The 20,809-nt window shown below is 43.6% G+C and overlaps 1 protein-coding gene across 1 annotated transcript in view; it reads right to left on the bottom strand.

The window, feature by feature from the left end:
• Window positions 1–20,809, bottom strand: part of LOC126293350 (uncharacterized) — a 70,644-nt gene that overhangs the window by 32,104 nt on the left and 17,731 nt on the right. Inside the window, exon 4 of the mRNA XM_049986544.1 lies at window positions 2,400–2,527. Coding sequence (XP_049842501.1) covers window positions 2,400–2,527 — 128 coding nt within the window. The remainder of the gene's footprint in view (window positions 1–2,399; window positions 2,528–20,809) is intronic.

Here is a 20,809-nt window from a genome sequence, read left to right as displayed (position 1 = left end):
AGTACCAGCACAGCAAGGCCGTTTTGGTTAATATTGCAAGGCCAGATCAGTCAATCATCCAGACTGTTGCCCCTGCAACTACTGAAAAGGCTGCTGCCCCTCTTCAGGAACCACACGTTTGTCTGGCCTCTCAACAGATACCCCTCCGTTGTGGTTGCACCTACGGTACGGCCATCTGTATCGCTGAGGCACGCAAGCCTCCCCACCAACGGCAAGGTCCATGGTTCATGGGGGGAGGCATCCAAGAGTAGTGTGCCCAAAGCACATTGGGTCGGGGACAGAGGGCCACATTGTTAAGCAAAGAAAATCCCTCCTTAATAATGTTCTGGGAGTTTTGTGCTATTAAAAGTGAGGATGAATGAGTCTGATGTAATCAGGTTACCTTCCACTCTTTTCACACTATTCTGCACATCTACAACACCTTCTTGGCTCATTCAACTATCAGGTCTTCTTTGAGGATGTCCACCAGGTCTCTAAGTGTCACAATATCTTCACCATAATTTAATGTAATTTAATAAAATCGTAGAGGGAGACCGAGAGATGAGTACACTAAGCAGATTCAGAAGGATGTAGGTTGCAGTAGGTACTGGGAGATGAAGCAGCTTGCACAGGATAGAGTAGCATGGAGAGCTGCATCAAACCAGTCTCAGGACTGAAGACAACAACAACAAACAACAATTTAATGTCTTGATGTTTTCACCAGCAGTGTCCCATTTCATAACTCTTCAACTGATTTTAAAGTACCTGCAATTCCTTATAAACCCTTTAATATATGTAAAAAAAAAAAAAAAAAAAAAAAAAAAAAAAAAAAAAATACTTTCTTAAAACTTCCCTCTTTCTGTTTAACCAATAAAAAACATGCTGGCCAGCAACATGTGTTTTGTCACTAAAAGCAAGAATTATGTAATACTCCTGAGTCTGGAGAACTGATTACATGAGCCCCCTTATTTGATTGGGTGTCTGTACCTACCAGCAGCCCACCCATATTGCTAGGAGACGGAAGAGAAAACTTCAAAAGATCCATCTCGGTCCCACGAACAACTAGGAAAATAAAAGTACACCTAGACAGAGCCCCGGGTGCCTAGATAAGCCTTATACAATTGAGGTGCGGCAGGTTCCCCACTGATGATTGTTCCACCGCAACAGCCACACATGTCATCAGTGTGTGGCACACTGAGATCAAGCAGTTTTTTGTAGACGTTTTTACAATCCTCGCAATCGGGGCTGTCTAGTTCAGATACCTGACACACAACGTTCCACTGCTGTACCGTACAGTGGTCGCTGAAGCATGCCTAGAGCTTATGATGAAAGGGAACAGGCAGTGCTTACCAGTCCCTAGCTCAGGGACCCTGCAGTCACGATGACCTCATACATACACCTGAGGAATACATTTCCAACCGCACCTCTGGTGAACAGACACTGATCACTTTGCTGCTTGTTACAAGTCAGACTCATAGTGGATTTTTCTTTATTTTAACTTATTATTTAGTGTTACTGCTAAAACAGATTTCCAGACTATGATTCCTTTTGGAAAGAGGATGACACCATTCACAAATCTCAAACTTTTCGAGGTTTTTTTTTTTTACCAGTGCTGTCACTCTCCCAGCCAAATGCACCTCATACTAAAAAAATCCAGTTTGTCCCACATTTCCTCATGTTTGAGAGGACCAACTGACTTCAGAATAACCTCCAGTTTCCTTTATTCATAAATTCATTGTAGAAAATACAGAAATAACACAGATGTGGCCTGCGCAGCCACAAAATATTGTATTCTGGAAGTCAGGAAAATGTAAAATTGATTAAGTTTGTTCTCCATAGACACTTTAAACATTATCACATTATCAGATGAGAATTGGTAGGGAAAGGAATGAAAGCACTGGCTACAGTAAAGTAGCAACAATGAAAAATATGAGAACAACAATATTAATACAAATAAAATACTGCAGCACCTGGCAAATGCTCTCAGTTTGTGCCGCTCATTTAGAGGTCACATATCAGACACATTCTCTGCAACTTCTCCATTGGCAGTAAGGCAAGCACTTAACAGAGCCAGAGAGGGCAGACAGTCTCCGCCCAGTGGTTTTGCGATTCCCAGTGGCCTCTCGTCTGAGGGGAGAGGGTGGTCATCAGAGCCGTTTAATTATCTGCACAGGAGCAGAGAAAGTGGTATCTGGGCCAATTATGTGGTGGGCTCAGCATGAAGTTAAAACCATTTTCCAACTTCATCTCTGTTGCTCAAATCCCTTAAAGATACAGGTGGACGAAACTGTGCAGCAGAAGGTGGCATTTAGTCAGCTGTGGAATTTGATGTAAGGATAGAAGTAAAGTAATGAGGAGAGATGTAGATGAGGAAGGAAAATTCACAAAGCTAGAGGAGAGGTCAGACCAACAGGACTTACCGCATACAGCACGGCCCCCAGCCTCGAGCCCACGTCTAGGATCACTGTCCCCTCACGCTCTAACGGTGGCAACAGGGCTCTGAAGATGTAGCGCAGCCGCTCCCGTGATGCCGAGTGAGATATGAAGGCTGCAATCATTGAGAATAGTGATTCTCACTTACTGAACAAAAAATAAATGTGTGTCATTACAATCGGCGATCGATAGTTTGGACAAAATAATACATTGTAACATGTATATTCTTTTTGGAACACCCTGCATATTCAAAACATTTAGGTTCAGAAAAAAATATTTCATTAATGTGTGATCTTTATGAGCTTATTTATTAGCTACTCATGTGAAGTTAAATTGCTGTAACAGAGAATAAAATAAATGCTTGTGCTACCCATTACCCAATCTCTGCACAATGTTCACAAATAGTGACTTATTGAAATGTAGCAGTGTGGAATAGCTACACTTGCTACAATGCTACTCCTTACAAAAATACTTTTTCCCTCTTCCGCTATGTATTCCATATGTAAAACATAGACCAATGTGTAATCATAATATTTTTGACAGGGTTGTATTTTTCAAAACTTTGTTATGTAGAATATCTAATACAGTTTTTATTATTGGCTACTTTGCTTAGTCTGGCTTCACCTAGGTATCTGAGCCACCTCTACAAATTTTCAACCAGTAACCGTTTTTGCTGGCCTGCTTACTTGCAAATCTGCAGACCATACAAGCTGCGTCTCTGCCTCAAAGCTCAGCTCGCAACCAATTTGACAAGAACGTCAGTACAAGGTGGTGGCACTGTGGGGAATTGTTCCATCTACCTTCACCACTCATGTATAACATGACTCCAGTATCGGGCAGAATGACTTCACCCTGTGCAATGGCATTTCAAGGCACACTTGGAATAATTAATGTACCATTAATCTTCTCTCCAAGTCAATCACATAAATCTTCTCCTCAAGTCCAGCATCTGCAGATCCACAAAGCTACAAAGTAATATCATTGTGGGATTAAAATGCCAATCAAATGAATGTTCATTTTAATGTACTCTGTTCCCTGTTACCTGCTTTTGTTTCATACACCATTTCTCAAACTCCAAACGTGAACGCACCTTTGACATTCTGGCACGCAATCATTGACACTGCCTGACAGAAGAGGAGGACACTGAGATATGTGTGAAGACTGTCTACATTTCTTTTGTGTTGGGTACTGTGAAGTGACCAATTTTGGATGACAATGTCTGTAGCATTTAGTGCAAAAGTAACTGTGTGTATCACTCCAAAATTACAGTGAAGAAGCAGGTGATCTTAAATCTCTGCCAGTAGTACAGGCAGAATTAAAACAGCTGACAGAAGCTAACTTAGAAATAGGTTATATGTCTGGAATGTGGTCAAACCTGTCAAAGCAGGCAAGAGGTTTGACAGACACTCTGAGTCTGCTAGCTTTAGTCTTGACTGCTCTGAAGACAGCATATACAAAAGTGCAGATTACCCAAGAAGTTCAGGAACATTCTGACAACACAGGAGGACTAAGGTAAGGCTGGAATAGAAAGATGCTTAAAAAGAGTCATAAAGGGAGCAGGATATCTAAAGCTGTACACAACTCCCTGAGCAGGGAATATCAGATAGCTAATATTTTTAAGTTACATGTCACCTCGAGAGGGTATAGAATTCGGCAAACTTATGTGTTTAGAAATTTCTATCACACATTACAGATGCAAAAGGCTCTGCAAGCTGTTCATCTCCAAACGAGCAAGAATGTATTGCCTAACTTAATAATAATTGAAAGGAAAGAGAATCAGCAGGTAGCCTGGAATGTTCTGTTATTTATATGTGTATTTATAGGTGAATACTATTTTATAAATGAGAATTGGCAGGGAAAGGAATAAAAGCACTGGCTACAGTAAAGTGGCACCAATGAAAAATATGAGAACAACAATATTAATATGAATTAAATGCTGCAGCACCTGGCCTTGTTTTATTTTGTAATTTTTTTTTTTTAGTTACTCCTCATGTGATTTTTGGACAGAAATCTCAATGCCATGACAGGTGTTTAATAGAGACAATGACACCATATGTAGTGCTGAAGAAGACTTCAGTGAACTTCATTCCAATGCATTCCCATAGGTATTGATACAAACAATTAGCTAGATATTGAACTGAAAGCTGTGAAGAGTCAGTACCACAGGAAATTGTACTCATGAAAGATCTGCAAAATTGTAGGTCAGTAAGAAGCTGTCAAGGATGAATGGAAGTATCAATATGGTAAACTATTTACCCAACTTCTACAAGTATAGAAAAAATATATATTTATTTAAATATGGGTGAATCTGAATAATGAAAGCATAACTGTTGCACTCAGAGAAATAGCGGAGAAGAATTTCACCTTTTATCGTATGTGGTTAATGGTTTGCAAACTCTATAAGAAGGACTCAAACCATATCAATCCTTTATCTCATCATTTGCACTGCATGAATGACATACAGGAACATTACTGCAGACTCGGGCCTTTCAACTGGAGTCAGGAAAGGAGATTTCTCACTACCAAACACCAATAAAGCCATCCATTAACAATCCTTTCTCTTGTTGTTTTTGTGGTCTTCAGTCCAGAGACTGGCTCATAGCTCACCCAAATTAGTTGTCTGGTTGATCAATCTGCAGCTACGTCTGTTTCTTGGTGTCTTTTACTGGATTAAGTACTGGTATTATGATACTCTCTCACCACTGCAAAGGAAAAATGACAGAATTTTTACTATTTTCACTATCATGCTGAAGCATTTTAATACTCATGTTCTCTGGACTTGGGAACATATCTCTACATTCTAATGAAGAATTATTTAGTTCCCAGACTAATGTGGACACAGGGAGTTTCTAGTTCTTTAAGCTAAAAGAAATGGTATTACATACCATTGAATGGGGGCATAACCTTAGGTTATTACTTGCAGTCATTTTTGCACAGTATTACTAGAAGTTCAGGACTGTCTGGGGAATGTATGTTAATTATTTCTTTTTCAAAGATTCCTTAGTGTACTCATGGGCACCAATATTCTTTGACTTTGCCCAGAATTAGGAAGTTGGGGTATACACTTCCATAGAATAGACATTGTTCTCAACATCTTTTGTTCTGTTGTTTAAATACATAATGATCTTTTGCCATTATCTCCTGAACAAAATTTTGTAGTCAGTCGAGGGTTGGTACCTATGTTGTTGTTGTTGTTGTCGTCGTCGTCATTCTCTTCGCCTTTGCTGGCGTCTGTGAACTTTCTGATCCACACTTGACAGTAGCAGGAGCGTCTGATGAGAAGGGTACTGTAGAGTTTGCAACTCGAATGGTTGTTTCTTTTATGCCTTTTACTAGTTCACTGATTATCATCTCTGCATTTATTATGATTTACGCATTAGCAGTGATAGTTTACCAGTTGTTTCTTTGTAGTTATCAACTTGGTAAAAAATCACTCATGAAAAGCAGTGAAACTCACATAATAATAGTTATAGAAAGCTGATTGAAACCTGAAATTGATAGTAGTGAGATTCTTGGGGAAAATTTACGTGTACATCGAAAGGAAAGGCAAATGGGAAACGGAGCCGGTGCACTGTCGCAGTACATAAAAAACTCAAATCTACCGAGATAGAAATTGAAGCTGAAAGAGAGAGTATCAGGAATGGGCATAAAATGGTAAGTGGATCCTTCTATTGCCCACCAGACTAACTGCCTGGTGTACCAGAAAACTTCAGAGAAAACCTCAGTTCACTTGCATGTAAGTTCACCGATCATACTGTAATCATCGGTGACGACTGTAATTGTCAGTGATGATTTTAATCATCCAATAATTAGCTGAGAAAATTACAATTTTGATAGTGATGGGGGTGATAAGGTGTCCTGTAAAACTAACTAAAACAGATAGTTAGGAACCCCACTCTGGTGGAAATTATTGGATCTAATGGCAACAAAAACACCTGACCCCTTTGAGGATATCCACATCAAAACTGTGTCAGTGACCATGATATGATTGCAGTAACAATGAAAACCAAAGGACAACTAAAACAAGCAGAAAGATAAAAAATTAGTAATGTCTTGTCTCCATGAGGAACTTTAAACTCTCAGCACACGGGATGAGCTTGTACAGGAACTCTGGCTCAAGTTGAAAAGAATGGTTGACCATGCTCTTGATAGATATGTATCCTGTAGAACTGTTCATAATGGAAGGGAACCTCCATGGTATACAGTCCCTGTAAAGAAACTTCTAAAGAAACAGAGATTACTGCATAATAGGTGTAAAACAAAGTGTAGAGCTATAGGCAGAGAGATGCTGAATGAAATGTGTTTGGCTGTCAAGAGAGCAATGCATGATGATATTCTCAAATAACATGTCACAAAATCCAAAGAAATTCTGGTCGTATGAAAAGACTGTTAGCGGCACCAAAGTTAGTGTCCAATGCCTAGTGAATCAGACAGGAATTGAAAATTAGGGTAACAAAGCAAAAGCTGAAATGCTCAACTCCATTTTCAAATGTTCCTTTACAAAGGAAAACCCAGGAGAATTGTTCCAATTGAATCCTTGCACCACTGAAATGATGAATGAAGTAAGTATTAGCGTCAGTAGTGTTGAGAACCAGCTGAAATTGTTAATATTTAAGAAAGCTCCAGGCCCCAACGGAATCCCTGTCAGGTTCTATACTGAATTTGTGGCTGAGTTGGCCCGTCTTCTCACTATAATCTATCGTAGATCCTTCAAACAAAAACCCATGCCCCAGTTCTTGGAAAAATGCACAGGTCACATCCGCCAACAAGAAGGGTAGTAGAAGTGATCCACAAAACTACCACCCAATATCCTTGATATTGATTTGTTGTTTAATCTTAGAACATATTCTGAGCTCAAACTTAAAGAGGTATCTTGAACAGAATGACCTGCTCAATGCCAACCACATGGTTTTCAAAAATATCAATCATCTGAAACCCAACTCATACTTTTCTCACATGACACAATGAAAGCTTTGGATCAAGGCAGTCAGGTAGATGCAATATTTCTTGATTTGTGAAAAGCATTGGACTCAGTATCACACATACACTTATTGTCAAAAGTACTATCATATGGGGCTATCATGTGAAATTTGTGACTGGATTGAGGACTTTCTGGGAGGGAGGGCACAGTATGTTATCTTGGGTGGAGAGTCATTTTCAGATGAAGTAGTAACTTTGGGTGTGCCCCAGAAAGTGGGTTTGGATCCTTGCTGTTCATCTTGTATGTTAATAAACTTGCAGACAATATTAATAGTAGAATCAGGCTTTTTGCAGATGATGCAGTTATCTATAATGAAGTACTATCTGAAAGAAGCTGCATAAATATTCAGTAGGATCTTGATAAGATTTCAAAGTTGTGCAAAGATTGGCAACTTCCTTTAGATATTCAGAAATGTAAAATTGTGCCCTTCACAAAACAAAAAAACATAGTACCCTTTGCCTGTAATATCAATGAGTCACTGCTGGAGTCAGCCAACTCAAACAAATGCCTGGGCATAACACTTTGTAGGGATATGAAATGGAATGATCACATAGGTTCAGTTGTGAGTAAAGCAGATTGTAGATTTCAGTTTATTGGTAGAATACTGGGGAAGTGCAATCAGTCTAGTGAAGATATTACTTACAAATCACTCATGGGACCCATCTTAGAACATTGCTCAAGTGTGCAGGATCTGTACTAGATAGGACTAACAGGGAATATTGAATGTATGCAGAATACTGAAGGAACTGAAATGGCAGACTCTTGAAGACCGATGTAAACTATCCCATGACAGTCTATTAATGAAGTTTCAAGAGTCGGCATTAAATGATTACTCTGGGGATATTACAACCCCCTATGTATTGATCACACAGAGACTGTGAGGATAAGATTAGAATAATTACTGCACACACAGAGGCATTCAGACAGTCATTCTTGCCACACCTCTATATGTGAATGGAACAGTGGGATGTACCCTCTGCCATGCACCTCACAGTGGTTCGCAGAGTACAGATGTAGATGGAGATGCAGATGATGTAGATTTCAAACTGATACAAAAATCAGGTATCAGTGACTATTTTGCAGGTCACCATGAATACACTATTTGATCATAGGTTAGAATTTAGGGCTGCAGACAGTCAGGTCTGTCACAGAATAGGAGCCACTGGCAGCATTACTTGCCCTCTGCTAGTTGTTGCCTCATATGTTGCTATGAGCATTACAGTCCTCTAATAAAATAAAAAAGTATGGGTAATTATTTCACTAGATCTGTCATCTCAACAGGTAAAATACCACTAGAGAGAGATGAATGCAATAATTCTCATTCCAGAGAAGCCAGGATCCGACAGCTGTGAATAGCACCAAACCATCACTCTTAGTTGCAAAATACGACACCCGCTGAAGTGCTTGATAAAAGAAACTGCTAATCTGCAATATAGTATTGAATAATAAGTAAGCATCATATTATCTGTTGTGTTTTTGAATGCACCACATGCTATGGGAAAAAGAAAATGTTAAATGTGAGGCAATACTGATAAGAAGACTTATCTCAGGAGGTAGGTTAAAGTAAGGCAAATTTACATCTATAACATTTAGAAAAAGCTTTTGACAATGTTGGATGGACAACGCTATTTGAAATTCTGAAAGCGGCAGGAATAAAATAATAGGTGCAAAAGTCTATTTACAATTTGTACTGAAGTCAGATTCCAGGTATACAAGTTGAAGAACATGAAAGGCCTGTAATAATTTAGAAGAGGGTGAGACAGGGTTACAGCCTTTCAATGATTCTATTCAATCTGTACATTGAAGAGAACCAAGAAGAGGTTCAGAATAAGATTTAAACTACAGAAAGAACACACAAAGCTTTGAGATTTGGCAACAACATTGTAATTCTGACAGAGGCGAAAAAATTGTAAGAGCAGTCTCTGACAGCATCTTGAAAGGAGGATATAAAATGAATATCAACAAACATAAAGTAAAGATAATGGATGTAGCCTAATTAAATCAAATGATGCCAAGGGAATTGGATTAATTAGGAAAGGAGACATCAGAAGTAGTAGATAAGCTTTTCTATATGGGTGGCAAAATAACTCTTGATTGCTGAAGTACAGAGGATACAAAATGCAGACAGAATAGCAAGGAAAGCATTCTAAGGAAGAGAAATACTGAGTATAAATTTGAGTATTGTGAAATCTTTAACAACAGAATTTGTTTGGAGTGTAGCGTTGCACAGAAGTGAAATGTGGATTATACGCAGTTTAGACACGAAGAGAATAGACACTGTTGAAATGCGATGCTGCAGCAGAATGCTGAAGATTAGATGCATAAGTAGAATAACTGATGAAGAGGTACTGAATCAAATTGAGGAGAAAAGAAACTGAAAGACAACTTGACTTACAGGAGTGCTTCTGTTGACAGGAAACATCCTGAGATGTCAAGGAATCGTCACTTTGGTAATGGAAGAAGTGTGTAGTGGTAAAAATTATAAAGGGAGGCTGCAGATCGACTGCAGTAAGCAGGTTCCACGTGGCTGAAGGTTACTGTAGTTGAGCAGAGAATAAGAGGCTTCCACAGAGAGCTGCATCAAATCCAACTATGAATTCAAGGCAAAAACAATGACAATGACAGTAATAATAATGGTGTTAAAAGGCTGGCTAGTTAGAATTCGACGAGTAGCCTGAACCTCCTCACTTCACGTGACTTTCCTGCACCACAATATTGCCTAAGATATTTTTTTCAGCATCAAATCACCAATCTCTTGCTCGAAAGAGAATTTCAACAGCACAATATACCCTCATTCATCCCAGCAAGTCATCCAGGTCATTGATAATGTGAATAACCCAGATATTAAGATAAAAATTACAATTATATCGGTTAAATATCAAATACACATGTCATATTTATTTTCAAATACACACAAAAATTACACTTTATTTTAGCACAAATTTTAACCAGCTGTAAAAAGAAGAGGGAAAAACGGTGAGTTTTATACAATGAAATAATCAATAAATTTCTTTTCAGCCACATTTGTACATCATTTATGAGCAGTCCAATCATGCAGCCATTTCACCAGAATCGTTTCAGGTGCATTTATTTCTGCCTGGTGTTCTGAATATGCCTTTTTTTTCAGTTACACTGTTGCCTCTGTACATGTCATAACATCATTCCAACTTCATCAGCTAATCTGTCATCATTACCAGCACTGTACTCAGATAATCCGATGGCAATAATTTAGCCATCCGACATTGTACCATAGCCAGTCTCGTCATCACTTTACAGCCAGTCATTTATGTCATTAACACCTTTCTCTGAGCATCCCGTGTCCACAGACATTTTCTCTCTTTACAGCCTCAACAAACAGGAGCAGTACATTACTGCAAAACTGAATGTTAACTGACACCATGCCCAGATCCACGTACAGTGGTTATCTGAATTTAAATTTAATGATTGTTGTCATCAATTTCCACTGCTATTTCTTCCTGAGTATCATTACGGTGTGGAAGCACTGTAACAAATATGTCTCAAAAGTTGACTGCAGAATTTGGGAGGATCTTGGTGCTCGGTTCCTATTTGAGCTAGGAACATGGGGAAAAACGTTTTTGACATACAAGTTATGCTATGAGACCAAGACACTGCTGTGTTCAGTTATGTTTTTTATTATAAAAGGCTCAATTCAGTGTGATTGCCATCGTCATATGCCAGGTGTTCTTAATGTCCTTATGATACTGCACTCTTAATTGCTGTCACTACTGTGTAAGTTTGCTCCTTTGATGTTGGACATCAATACCATCTGATATAACCTGACGATGGAAATCACGCCGAGTTAGGCCAAATGTAATAAAAAGTACAACTCAAACAAAAGTGCTGGCAGGTTGATAGACACCCAAACATACACACAAAATTCTAGCTTTCGCAACCAACAGTTGCTTCTTCAGGAAAGAGGGAAAGACGAAAGGATGTGGGTTTTGAGGGAGAGGGTAAGGAGTCATTCCAATCCCGGGAGCGGAAAGACTCACCTTAGGGGGGAAAAAGGACAGGCATGCGCGCGCGCCCACAAACACACACACACACACACACACACACACACACACACACACATCCATCTGCACATACACAGACACAAGAGGTCATTTGTAAAGGTAAAGAGCTTGGGCAGAGATGTCAGTCGACGCGGAAGTACAGAGGCAAAGAAGTTGTTGAAAGACAGGTAAGGTATGAGCGGCAACAACTTTAAATTAGTGGAGGTTCAGGCCTGGCAGATATTGAGAAGAGAGGATATACTGAAGGGCAAGTTCCCATCTCCGGCGTTCTGACAGGTTGGTGTTAGTGGGAAGTATCCAGATAACTCCGACGGTGTAACACTGTGCTAAGATGTGCTGGCCGTGCACCAAGGCATGTTTAGCCACAGGGTGATCCTCATTACCAACAAACACTGTCTGCCTGTGTCCATTCATGCGAATGGACAGTTTGTTGCTGGTCATTCCCACATAGAAAGCTTCACAGTGTAGGCAGGTCAGTTGGTAAATCACATGGGTGCTTTCACACGTCGCTCTGCCTTTGATCGTGTACACCTTCTGGGTTACAGGACTGGAGTAGGTGGTGGTGGGAGGGTGCATGGGACAGGTTTTACACCAGGGGCGGTTACAAGGATAGGAGCCAGAGAGTAGGGAAGGTGGTTTGGGGATTTCATAGGGGTGAACTAAGAGGTTACAAAGGTTAGGTGAACAGCAGAAAGACACTCTTGGTGGAGTGGGGAGGATTTCATGAAGGATGGATCTCATTTCAGGGCAGCATTTGAGGAAGTCGTATCCCTGCTGGAGAGCCACATTCAGAGTCTGGTCCAGTCCCGGAAAGTATCCTGTCACAAGTGGGGCACTTTTGTGGTTCTTCTGTGGGAGGTTCTGTGTTTGAGGGGATGAGGAAGTGGCTCTGGTTATTTGCTTCTGTACCAGGTCGGGAGGGTAGTTGCGGGATGCGAAAGCTGTTTTCAGGTTGTTGGTGTAATGCTTCAAGGATTCCGGACTGGAGCAGATTCGTTTGCCATGAAGACCTAGGCTGTAGGGAAGGGACCGTTTGATGTGGAATGGGTGGCAGCTGTCATAATGGAGGTACTGTTGCTTGTTGGTGGGTTTGATGTGGACGAACGTGTGAAGCTGGCCATTGGACAGATGGAGGTCAACGTCAAGGAAAGTGGCATGGGTTTTGGAGTAAGACCAGGTGAATCTGATGGAACCAAAGGAGTTGAGGTTGGAGAGGAAATTCTGGAGTTTTTCTTCACTGTGAGTCCAGATCATGAAGATGTCATCAATAAATCTGTACCAAACTTTGGGTTGGCAGGCCTGGGTAACCAAGAAGGCTTCCTCTAAGCGACCCATGAATAGGTTGGCGTATGAGGGGGCCATCCTGGTACCAATGGCTGTTCCCTTTAATTGTTGGTATGTCTGGCCTTCAAAAGTGAAGAAGTTGTGGGTCAGGATGAAGCTGGCTAAGGTAATGAGGAAAGAGGTTTTAGGTAAGGTGGCAGGTGATCGGCGTGAAAGGAAGTGCTCCATTGCAGCGAGGCCCTGGACGTGCGGAATATTTGTGTATAAGGAAGTGGCATTAATGGTAACAAGGATGGTTTCCGGGGGTAACAGATCGGGTAAGGATTCCAGGCATTCGAGAAAGTGGTTGGTGTCCTTGATGAAGGATGGGAGACTGCATGTAATGGGTTGAAGGTGTTGATCTACTTAGGCAGAGATACGTTCTGCGTGGGCTTGGTAACCAGCTACAATGGAGCGGCCGGGATGATTGGGTTTGTGAATTTTAGGAAGAAGGTAGAAGGTAGAAGGTAGGGGTATGGGGTGTCGGTGGGGTCAGGAGTTTGATGGAGTCAGGTGAAAGGTTTTGTAGGGGGCCTAAGGTTCTGAGGATTCCTTGAAGCTCCACCTGGACATCAGGAATGGGATTACCTTGGCAAACTTTGTATGTGGTGTTGTCTGAAAGCTGACGCAGTCCCTCAGCCACATACTCCCGATGATCAAGTACCACGGTTGTGGAACCCTTGTCCGCCAGAAGAATGACGATGGACCAGTCAGCCTTCAGATCATGGATAGCTTGGGCTTCAGCAGTGGCTTGGGCTTCAGCAGTGGTGATGTTGGGAGTAGGATTAAGGTTTTTTAAGAAGGATTGAGAGGCAAGGCTGGAAGTCAGAAATTCCTGGAAGGTTTGGAGAGGGTGATTTTGATGAAGAGGAGGTGGGTCCCGCTGTGATGGAGGATGGAACTGTTCCAGGCAGGGTTCAATTTGGATAGTGTCTTGGGGAGTTGGATCATTAGGAGTAGGAATGGAATTACCTTGGTAAACTTCGTATGCTGACCTGCCTACACTGTGAAGCTTTCTATGTGGGAATGACCATTCGCATGAATGGACACAGGCAGACAGTGTTTGTTGGTAATGAGGATCACTCTGTGGCTAAACATGCCTTGGTGCACGGCCAGCACATCTTGGCACAGTGTTACACCATCCGGGTTATCTGGATAATTCCCACTAACACCAACCTGTCAGAACTCCGGAGATGGGAACTTGCCCTTCAATATATCCTCTGTTCTCGATATCCGCCAGGCCCTGACCTCCTCTAATTTCAAGTTGCCGCCGCTCATACCTTAACTGTCTTTCAACAACTTCTTTGCCTCTGTACTTCCGCTTCGACTGACATCTCTGCCCGAACTCTTTGCCTTTACAAATGTCTGCTTGTGTCTGTGTATGTGCGGATGGATATGTGTGTGTGTGAGCGCGAGTGTACACCTGTCCTTTCCCCCCCCTAAGGTAAGTCTTTCCGCTCCCGGGATTGGAATGACTCCTTACCCTCTCCCTTAAAACCCACATCCCCTCGTCTTTCCCTCTCCTTCCCTCTTTCCTGAAGAAGCAACCGTTGGTTGCGAAAGCTTGAATTTTGTGTGTATGTTTCTGTTTGTTTGTGTATCTATCAGCCTGCCAGCACTTTTGTTTGGTAAGTCACATCAACTTTGTTTATATATCACAGAAAGACCAGATAGTACAAAAAGGTTTTGGTTTAGCATGGAATGGTGCTATTTGTGTGGCTATTAAACATCTGTCTTACTTAGCTATGTGACAGTATATTAGGTGAGGTTTGAACAATGGACCAGATCTAGTACCCAGGTAAACTGTGCAACTCGATTAATTCCTCTCGCGAAAGATTTTAACTGGGCTGAAATTAATGCTCATGTAATGGTGTTGTTTGGATTTAATGGGAAGAAATAGTGACCCTCTTTAGGATTTTTGGTGCAAAATCAGTCATCATTAAGTAATTCCACACTGGAGTGGTACTGATGATTCAGATTTGGACCAACAGCATTGGTTGGTTTGTTTAAGAGAGGGGGGAAGGGACCAAACTATGAGGTCATCGATCCCTTGTTCCTAATACAATGCCACAAGTGTGAGAATAAAATAGACAAGACATATAACACAAAACGGAAAGAACGGGTAGACCATAAGAACAAAGGAAAGGAAACGACCACCAAAAGGAACAAAAGAGGACAAGAGAACAACAGAGAGATGCAAGAAACAGTTAGAAGAGAGTAAAACAAGGAAGCAGATTACAGTGACTGGCTGACCACCTTCACCCTAAGAGCACTATGGTGGAGGACACAGAGGGACAAAGGACAGGTGCTGAAACTCAGATTGAATGATAAAACCCACCCTCACGGATGAAACGTAAAACCAAATCAGCCAATGAGGCCTTGTCTGCTAAAATCAATGATAACGAGTTCGGCAACCAAAGATGAAGTCGCAGGGCAGCCTAAGAAGGACATAGCAGAAGAATATGGATCACTGTCAACTGGGTGCCGCACCGACACTGAGGTGGGTCTTCATGGCGCAGGAGGTAGCCGTGGCCAATGTGGAGCCTGCAGAGAGCCAGAGTCCCTGCGAGACGCCCTCATCGAGGACTTCCACGCATTTGTGGTCCCCTTAATGGTTCGCAGTTTGTTGTGTGAACTGAGATTTTGCCATTCCGTCTCCCAACGCTAAAAAACCTTGCAGCATAATAATGAACAAAAGTCAGTTGCGGGGATGCCCATCTCCAGAAGTGATTTCTGTGTACCTATTTGGCCATCCTGTCAGCAAGTTCATTTTCCAGCAGCCCGACGTGACCAGGGGTCCAGACGAACACCACTGAACGACTGGACCGTTATAGGGCATAGATGGATTCCTCGATGGACACTACCAAAGGTTGATGAGGGTAGCACTGGTCGATAGTTTTCAGGCTGCTCAAGGAGTCAGTACATAAATGAAAAGACTCCCCAGATCATGAACGGAGATACTGAAGTGCACAAATAATGGCCACCAGCTGTGCAGTGAATACTCTGCATCCATTGGGTAAGGAATGCTGTTCAATATGGCCGCCTTGAACGTAGGCAAAGCCAACGCAACCATCAGCCATCGAGGCATCGGTGTAAACCACTTCAGAGCTCCGGAACACGTCAAGAATCTACAGGAAGTGACAGCGGAGAGCCACAGGGTTAATGGAGGCCATAGGGCCACGTGAAAGGTCCAGACGAAGCTGTGACCGAGGCATACACCATGGAGGCATACATGAACGGACCATAAGTAAAGGACGTAAAGGGGAGGACTCCAGTTCGGAGAGAAGGAACGTATGCGAACTGCAATGGTTAGCCCTGACCTGGGCAACTGATGCAGGAGATGGACTGCCGCAGGTGGGAAAAGGAGATGGTAATTCAGATGCTCAGGGCAACTACGAATGTGTGCTGCGTAACTGGCAAGCAGTTGCGCATGTCTGATATGCAATGGAGGGACACCAGCCTCCATCAGTATGCTGGTCACCAGACTCGTCCTAAAAGCTGCTGTCTCTAGTCAAACCCCGCAGTGGCGCACAGGGTCAAGTAAATGCAACACTGAAGGTGCTGCAGAACCATAAACCAACTCCTATAGTCAATTCAGGATCGGACAAGGGCTCTGTAGAGCTGCTGCAGCATAGAGCGATCTGCACCCCAACTGGTGTTGCTCAGGCAACGAAGGGCATTGAGGAGCTGCCAGCACTTCTGCTTAAGCTGACGAAGATGAGAGAGCCATGTCAATCGAGTGTCAAAAACCAGTCCTACGAATCGATATGTCTCCATTAGGGACTGTGGATCATCTTTAAGGTAAAGTTCTGGTTCCGGATGAACAGTACAACGCTGACAGAAGCGCATGACACATAAATTTGCAGCTGAAAACTGGAAGCTGTGGGCTAGAGCCAATGACTGCGCATTGTGGATGGCTCCTTGTAGGTGCATCTCAGCAACACCAGTACTGGAGCAGCAGAACGAAATGCAGAAGTTGTCTGCATACAGAGAAGGTGACACAGAGGGCCCAACAGCTGCAACTAGACTGTTAATGGCCATTAAAAATAAAAAGACACTTAATACAGCTCTGTGGGACTCCATTCTCATGGATATGGATGGAACTATGGGAGGCACCAACTTCGACAAAGAAAGTACCAACCGACAGGAAATTTTGGATAAAAATCATGAGCGGGCCCCAGAGACCCCACTCTTACAATGTGGCAAGGATAAGATGTCGCCAGGTCATGTCGTACGCTTTACGTAAGTAAAAAAAGACTGCAACCAGTTGTTGCCATCTGGAAAAGGTTGTTCGGACTAGATGGACACAAGATTACCAGTGGTAGAGCGACCCTGGCGGAAGCTGCCCTGCATGGTGCCAGCAGGCCACGTGACTCCAGACCCAACCACCAACATACCATACGTTCCAGCAGCTTATAAAGAACATTGGTGAGGTTGATGGCCTAATAGCTTTCCACATCAAGAGGGTTTTTACCGCATTTGAGTTCCGGAATGATGGTGGTCTGTCGCAACTGCGATGGAAAGACACCCATCACACCAGATCCGGTTGAAGATGACGAGGTGGTGTTGCTTGTAGTCAGATGAGATATATTTAATCATATGGCTGTGGATGCGATCATGCCCAGGAGCTGCGTCGGGGCAATGTGCAAGGGCAGTGAGGAGGTCTCACTCTGTAAATGTAACGTTATAGGATTCACTGTGGTATATAGTGAATGAGAGGACGTTCCCTTCCAGCCACTGTTTGAGTGTGTGAAAGGCTGGGAGGTACTTCTCCGATGCAGAGGCTCAAGAAAAGTGCTGAGCAAAGTACTCGGAAATTGCATTTGTGACAGTAGATAACTTGTCATTTATGGTAACACCAGGGACACCTGTTTGGGTCAGATCTTTGCCCAGACTTGGGAAGGTGATGTATGGCACCCAATGGTCGAGACGTATCTCTTCCAATGCTCCTGCTTCCATCATTTGATAAGTTGGCGAATGCAGGCATGGAGCCCTTTAATGGCAATGAGGTGCTCCAGAGAAGGGTGCCCCTTAATCCGCTGTAAACCTCGCCGATGCTCCTTAATGGCTTCAGCGACTTCCACTGACCACCGAGGGACTGCCTTACGCCTTGGGCACCCTAAAGAGTGAGGGATTGTGTCTTCTGCCACAGAAACAATTGTTGTAGTCATCTGCTCAACCATCACATCAATGTTACCGTGTGGGGGAGATTCAACGGTGACAACAGAGGTGCAAGTTTCCCAGTCCGCTTTGTTTAAAGCCCATGTGAGCAGGCGTCCGTGGGCCTGATGCTGGGGCAGTAACGGGAAGATGGGGGAGTGGTCACTACCACACAGATCATAATGTGCTCTGCAGTGGACAGATGGGAGAAGTCCTGGGCTGCAAATTGATAAATCAATGGCCATGAGGCACACTGAAATGTGTGGCGACCCCAGTATTTAAGAGGCAGACGTCAAACTGAGACAGTGAAGTTTCGACATTTCTGCCTCGGACAGTAAGCATAGTGCCACCCCACAAGGGGTAAAGGGCATTAAAATCTCCAAAAATAGGAAAGGTTTAGGGAGTTGATCAATCAGTGCAGCTACTACATTCAGGGATACTGCACCATCTGGAGGAAGATAAGACAGTTATTTCCTGTGTCGTCCTTATTCTGACAGCCACAGTTTCAAGAGGGGTTTGAAGGGGCACAGGTTCACTACTGACTGAGTATAGGACATAAACGCAAAATCCACCTCACACTAGACTATAGTTGCTATGGTTCCTGTAATATCCCTTATAACTGTGGATGACAGGGGTCCGTGTTCCCAGGAAGCAGGTTTCCTGGAGGGCAATGCAGATAGCAGGTGTAAAGCTCAACAGCTGCTGTAGCTCAGCCAGGCACTGGAAAAAACCGCCGCTATTCCACTGGAGGATGACATTGTGAGACTGGGAAGGCTTGGAACATTCAATGAGGCAGTTTACACTTCAGAGTCACCTGCTGCCACTGACTTATTGCCTGAGCAGTCAATATCCATTGTGTCTGAGGGTCTGGCGAGATCTAGGTCCACAGCGGATGCCAAAATCTCCACCCCATACTCAGACGCAGAGCTTATAGATAGCGGTGGTGTGGGTGGCACCACAATTTGTCTTAGGGGTTTTCTTTTTTAATTTCTCTTGTTGCCCCTTGAGTTTCCCTGGCTAGGAGGACTTCACTGGTTCAGCCACCTGGATGGAGGATGAGCATGAAGCCCTATGACCAACTGGTTTTGGGCTCTTCAGCCACTGGCAGGTATTGTCTTTCTTACTAGCAGAAAGGGAGTGACCCAGGGAACCCCTTCCCAGCGAAAGAAGCCATAGAAGACATACGCTTCTTGGGCTTGGAAGTGGAGACGGATGTCCATGATGGTTGGGATGGGGGGGGGGGGGGAGTGAAGCTTCCAAAGTAGGTGGCACAGGAGCAGCAGGGAAGGAAATGCCCCCCACCATCAAGGGGGCAGGTGTAGTCTTCTGGCTCTGAGAGGAGACTTGGGTTGGCGGAGCTGATGGTGCCAGAACTGTTGTAGCAGCAGCGTAAGACGATGTCATACACACAGAATGCAGGCATTCAAATTCTCTCAGCCTCAGTGTGTCAGTCAGTCCAGGGTCTTGTACTCTATGATTTTTCTTTCTTTCTGGAGAATCCTGCAGTCTGGCGAGCAAGACGAATGGTGCTCTCCGCAGATGACACAGATGGGAGACGGGGCACACGGAGTATTGGGATGTGATGGGCATCCCCAATCTCGACATGTGACAGGCATCCCCAATCTCGACATGTGACACTGGAAGTACAGTGGGAAGACATACGGCTGAACTTCCAGCACTTACAACACAGCAGTAGACCATCACCTTGACTTTCTCAGGCAATGTATCCCCCCCAAAGGCCAAGATGAAGGCACCAGTGGCGACCTGATTATCCCTCAGACCCTGGTGGACACACTGGACGAAATGTTCACCTCGCCGCTCTAAATTGGCACGCAGATCACCGTCGGACTGCAAAAGAAGGTCCCTGTGAAATATGATACCCTGGACCATATTTACGCTTGTATGGGAGCATGATGTTTACAGAAACATCCCCGAGCTTGTCACACGCGAGTAACTCCCTTTACTGGACACAGGATACTGTTTTGATCAAGACTGACCTAGACTGACTTTGGACAAGCCCTCCACCTCCCCAAACTTGTCCTCTAAATGCTCAACAAAAAACTGAGGCTTCATCGTCATGAAAGATTCCCCATGAGCTCTCAAACATACATAGTACCGAGTGGCGAATAAGATCTGCTGTCATCCTTAGCCTGACGTTTCTCCCATGGTGTGGCCAGGGAACGGACCAATTTGGGAGTCGTACCTCTGTGCATTGAATTGAGCTCGTGAATGCTTAGAGACTGCTGGCATTTCACCGCCAGCAAGAGATGATGGACTATGCTTCATCGCGTGTCATCTGCCCACATGCCACCGACTGCGACCAGGGGCCCTCCTCATGGGCACCACCCAGCCGCAGCATAGGCCACCTGGCAAGATGGCCATTGCCGGGAGTCCTGATGCCCCAGGGGGGATGGGCATTTACCCCTTGGCATACATGAGGAGTTAACGGCGCAGGCATCAGCAGAGCTATCCCTGTATGGTCAGGGGGCTACGACCAACAGGGTACTTGGCGACCCCACCACAACATACTGGCTACCGTGCTGGATATCAGGTGCTAAGAAGTCCATGTTCATCGTCGACACAGAAAGCGACATTGCATTGTGCATGGTGGAAAATGAACCCAGGAAGGTGTCCTCACCCAAGAGATGGAGAATGGGCGGGACTGCAATTCGACAATGCGAAAGTGGGCTGCAGATTAAATGCACAATGGACATGCTGCACCATGTGAGGTCCCATTCTCCAATTGACCCGCTGTTCGGGAAAATTTTGAAGAATGGAGGTCAAACCCTAGAGGGGAACATCACATAAAGGCCAAAATGTGTGAACCTCCTTTTAGTAGCCTCTTACGACAGGCAGGAATACCTCAGGCCTATTCTAACCCACAGTGTAACGGCCC

Source organism: Schistocerca gregaria, chromosome 10 (genome assembly GCF_023897955.1).
Source record: "Schistocerca gregaria isolate iqSchGreg1 chromosome 10, iqSchGreg1.2, whole genome shotgun sequence".
Lineage (NCBI taxonomy): Eukaryota > Metazoa > Arthropoda > Insecta > Orthoptera > Acrididae > Schistocerca > Schistocerca gregaria.
Note: the sequence above shows the minus strand (reverse complement) of the source record. Positions and strands in the feature narration are given on the sequence as shown.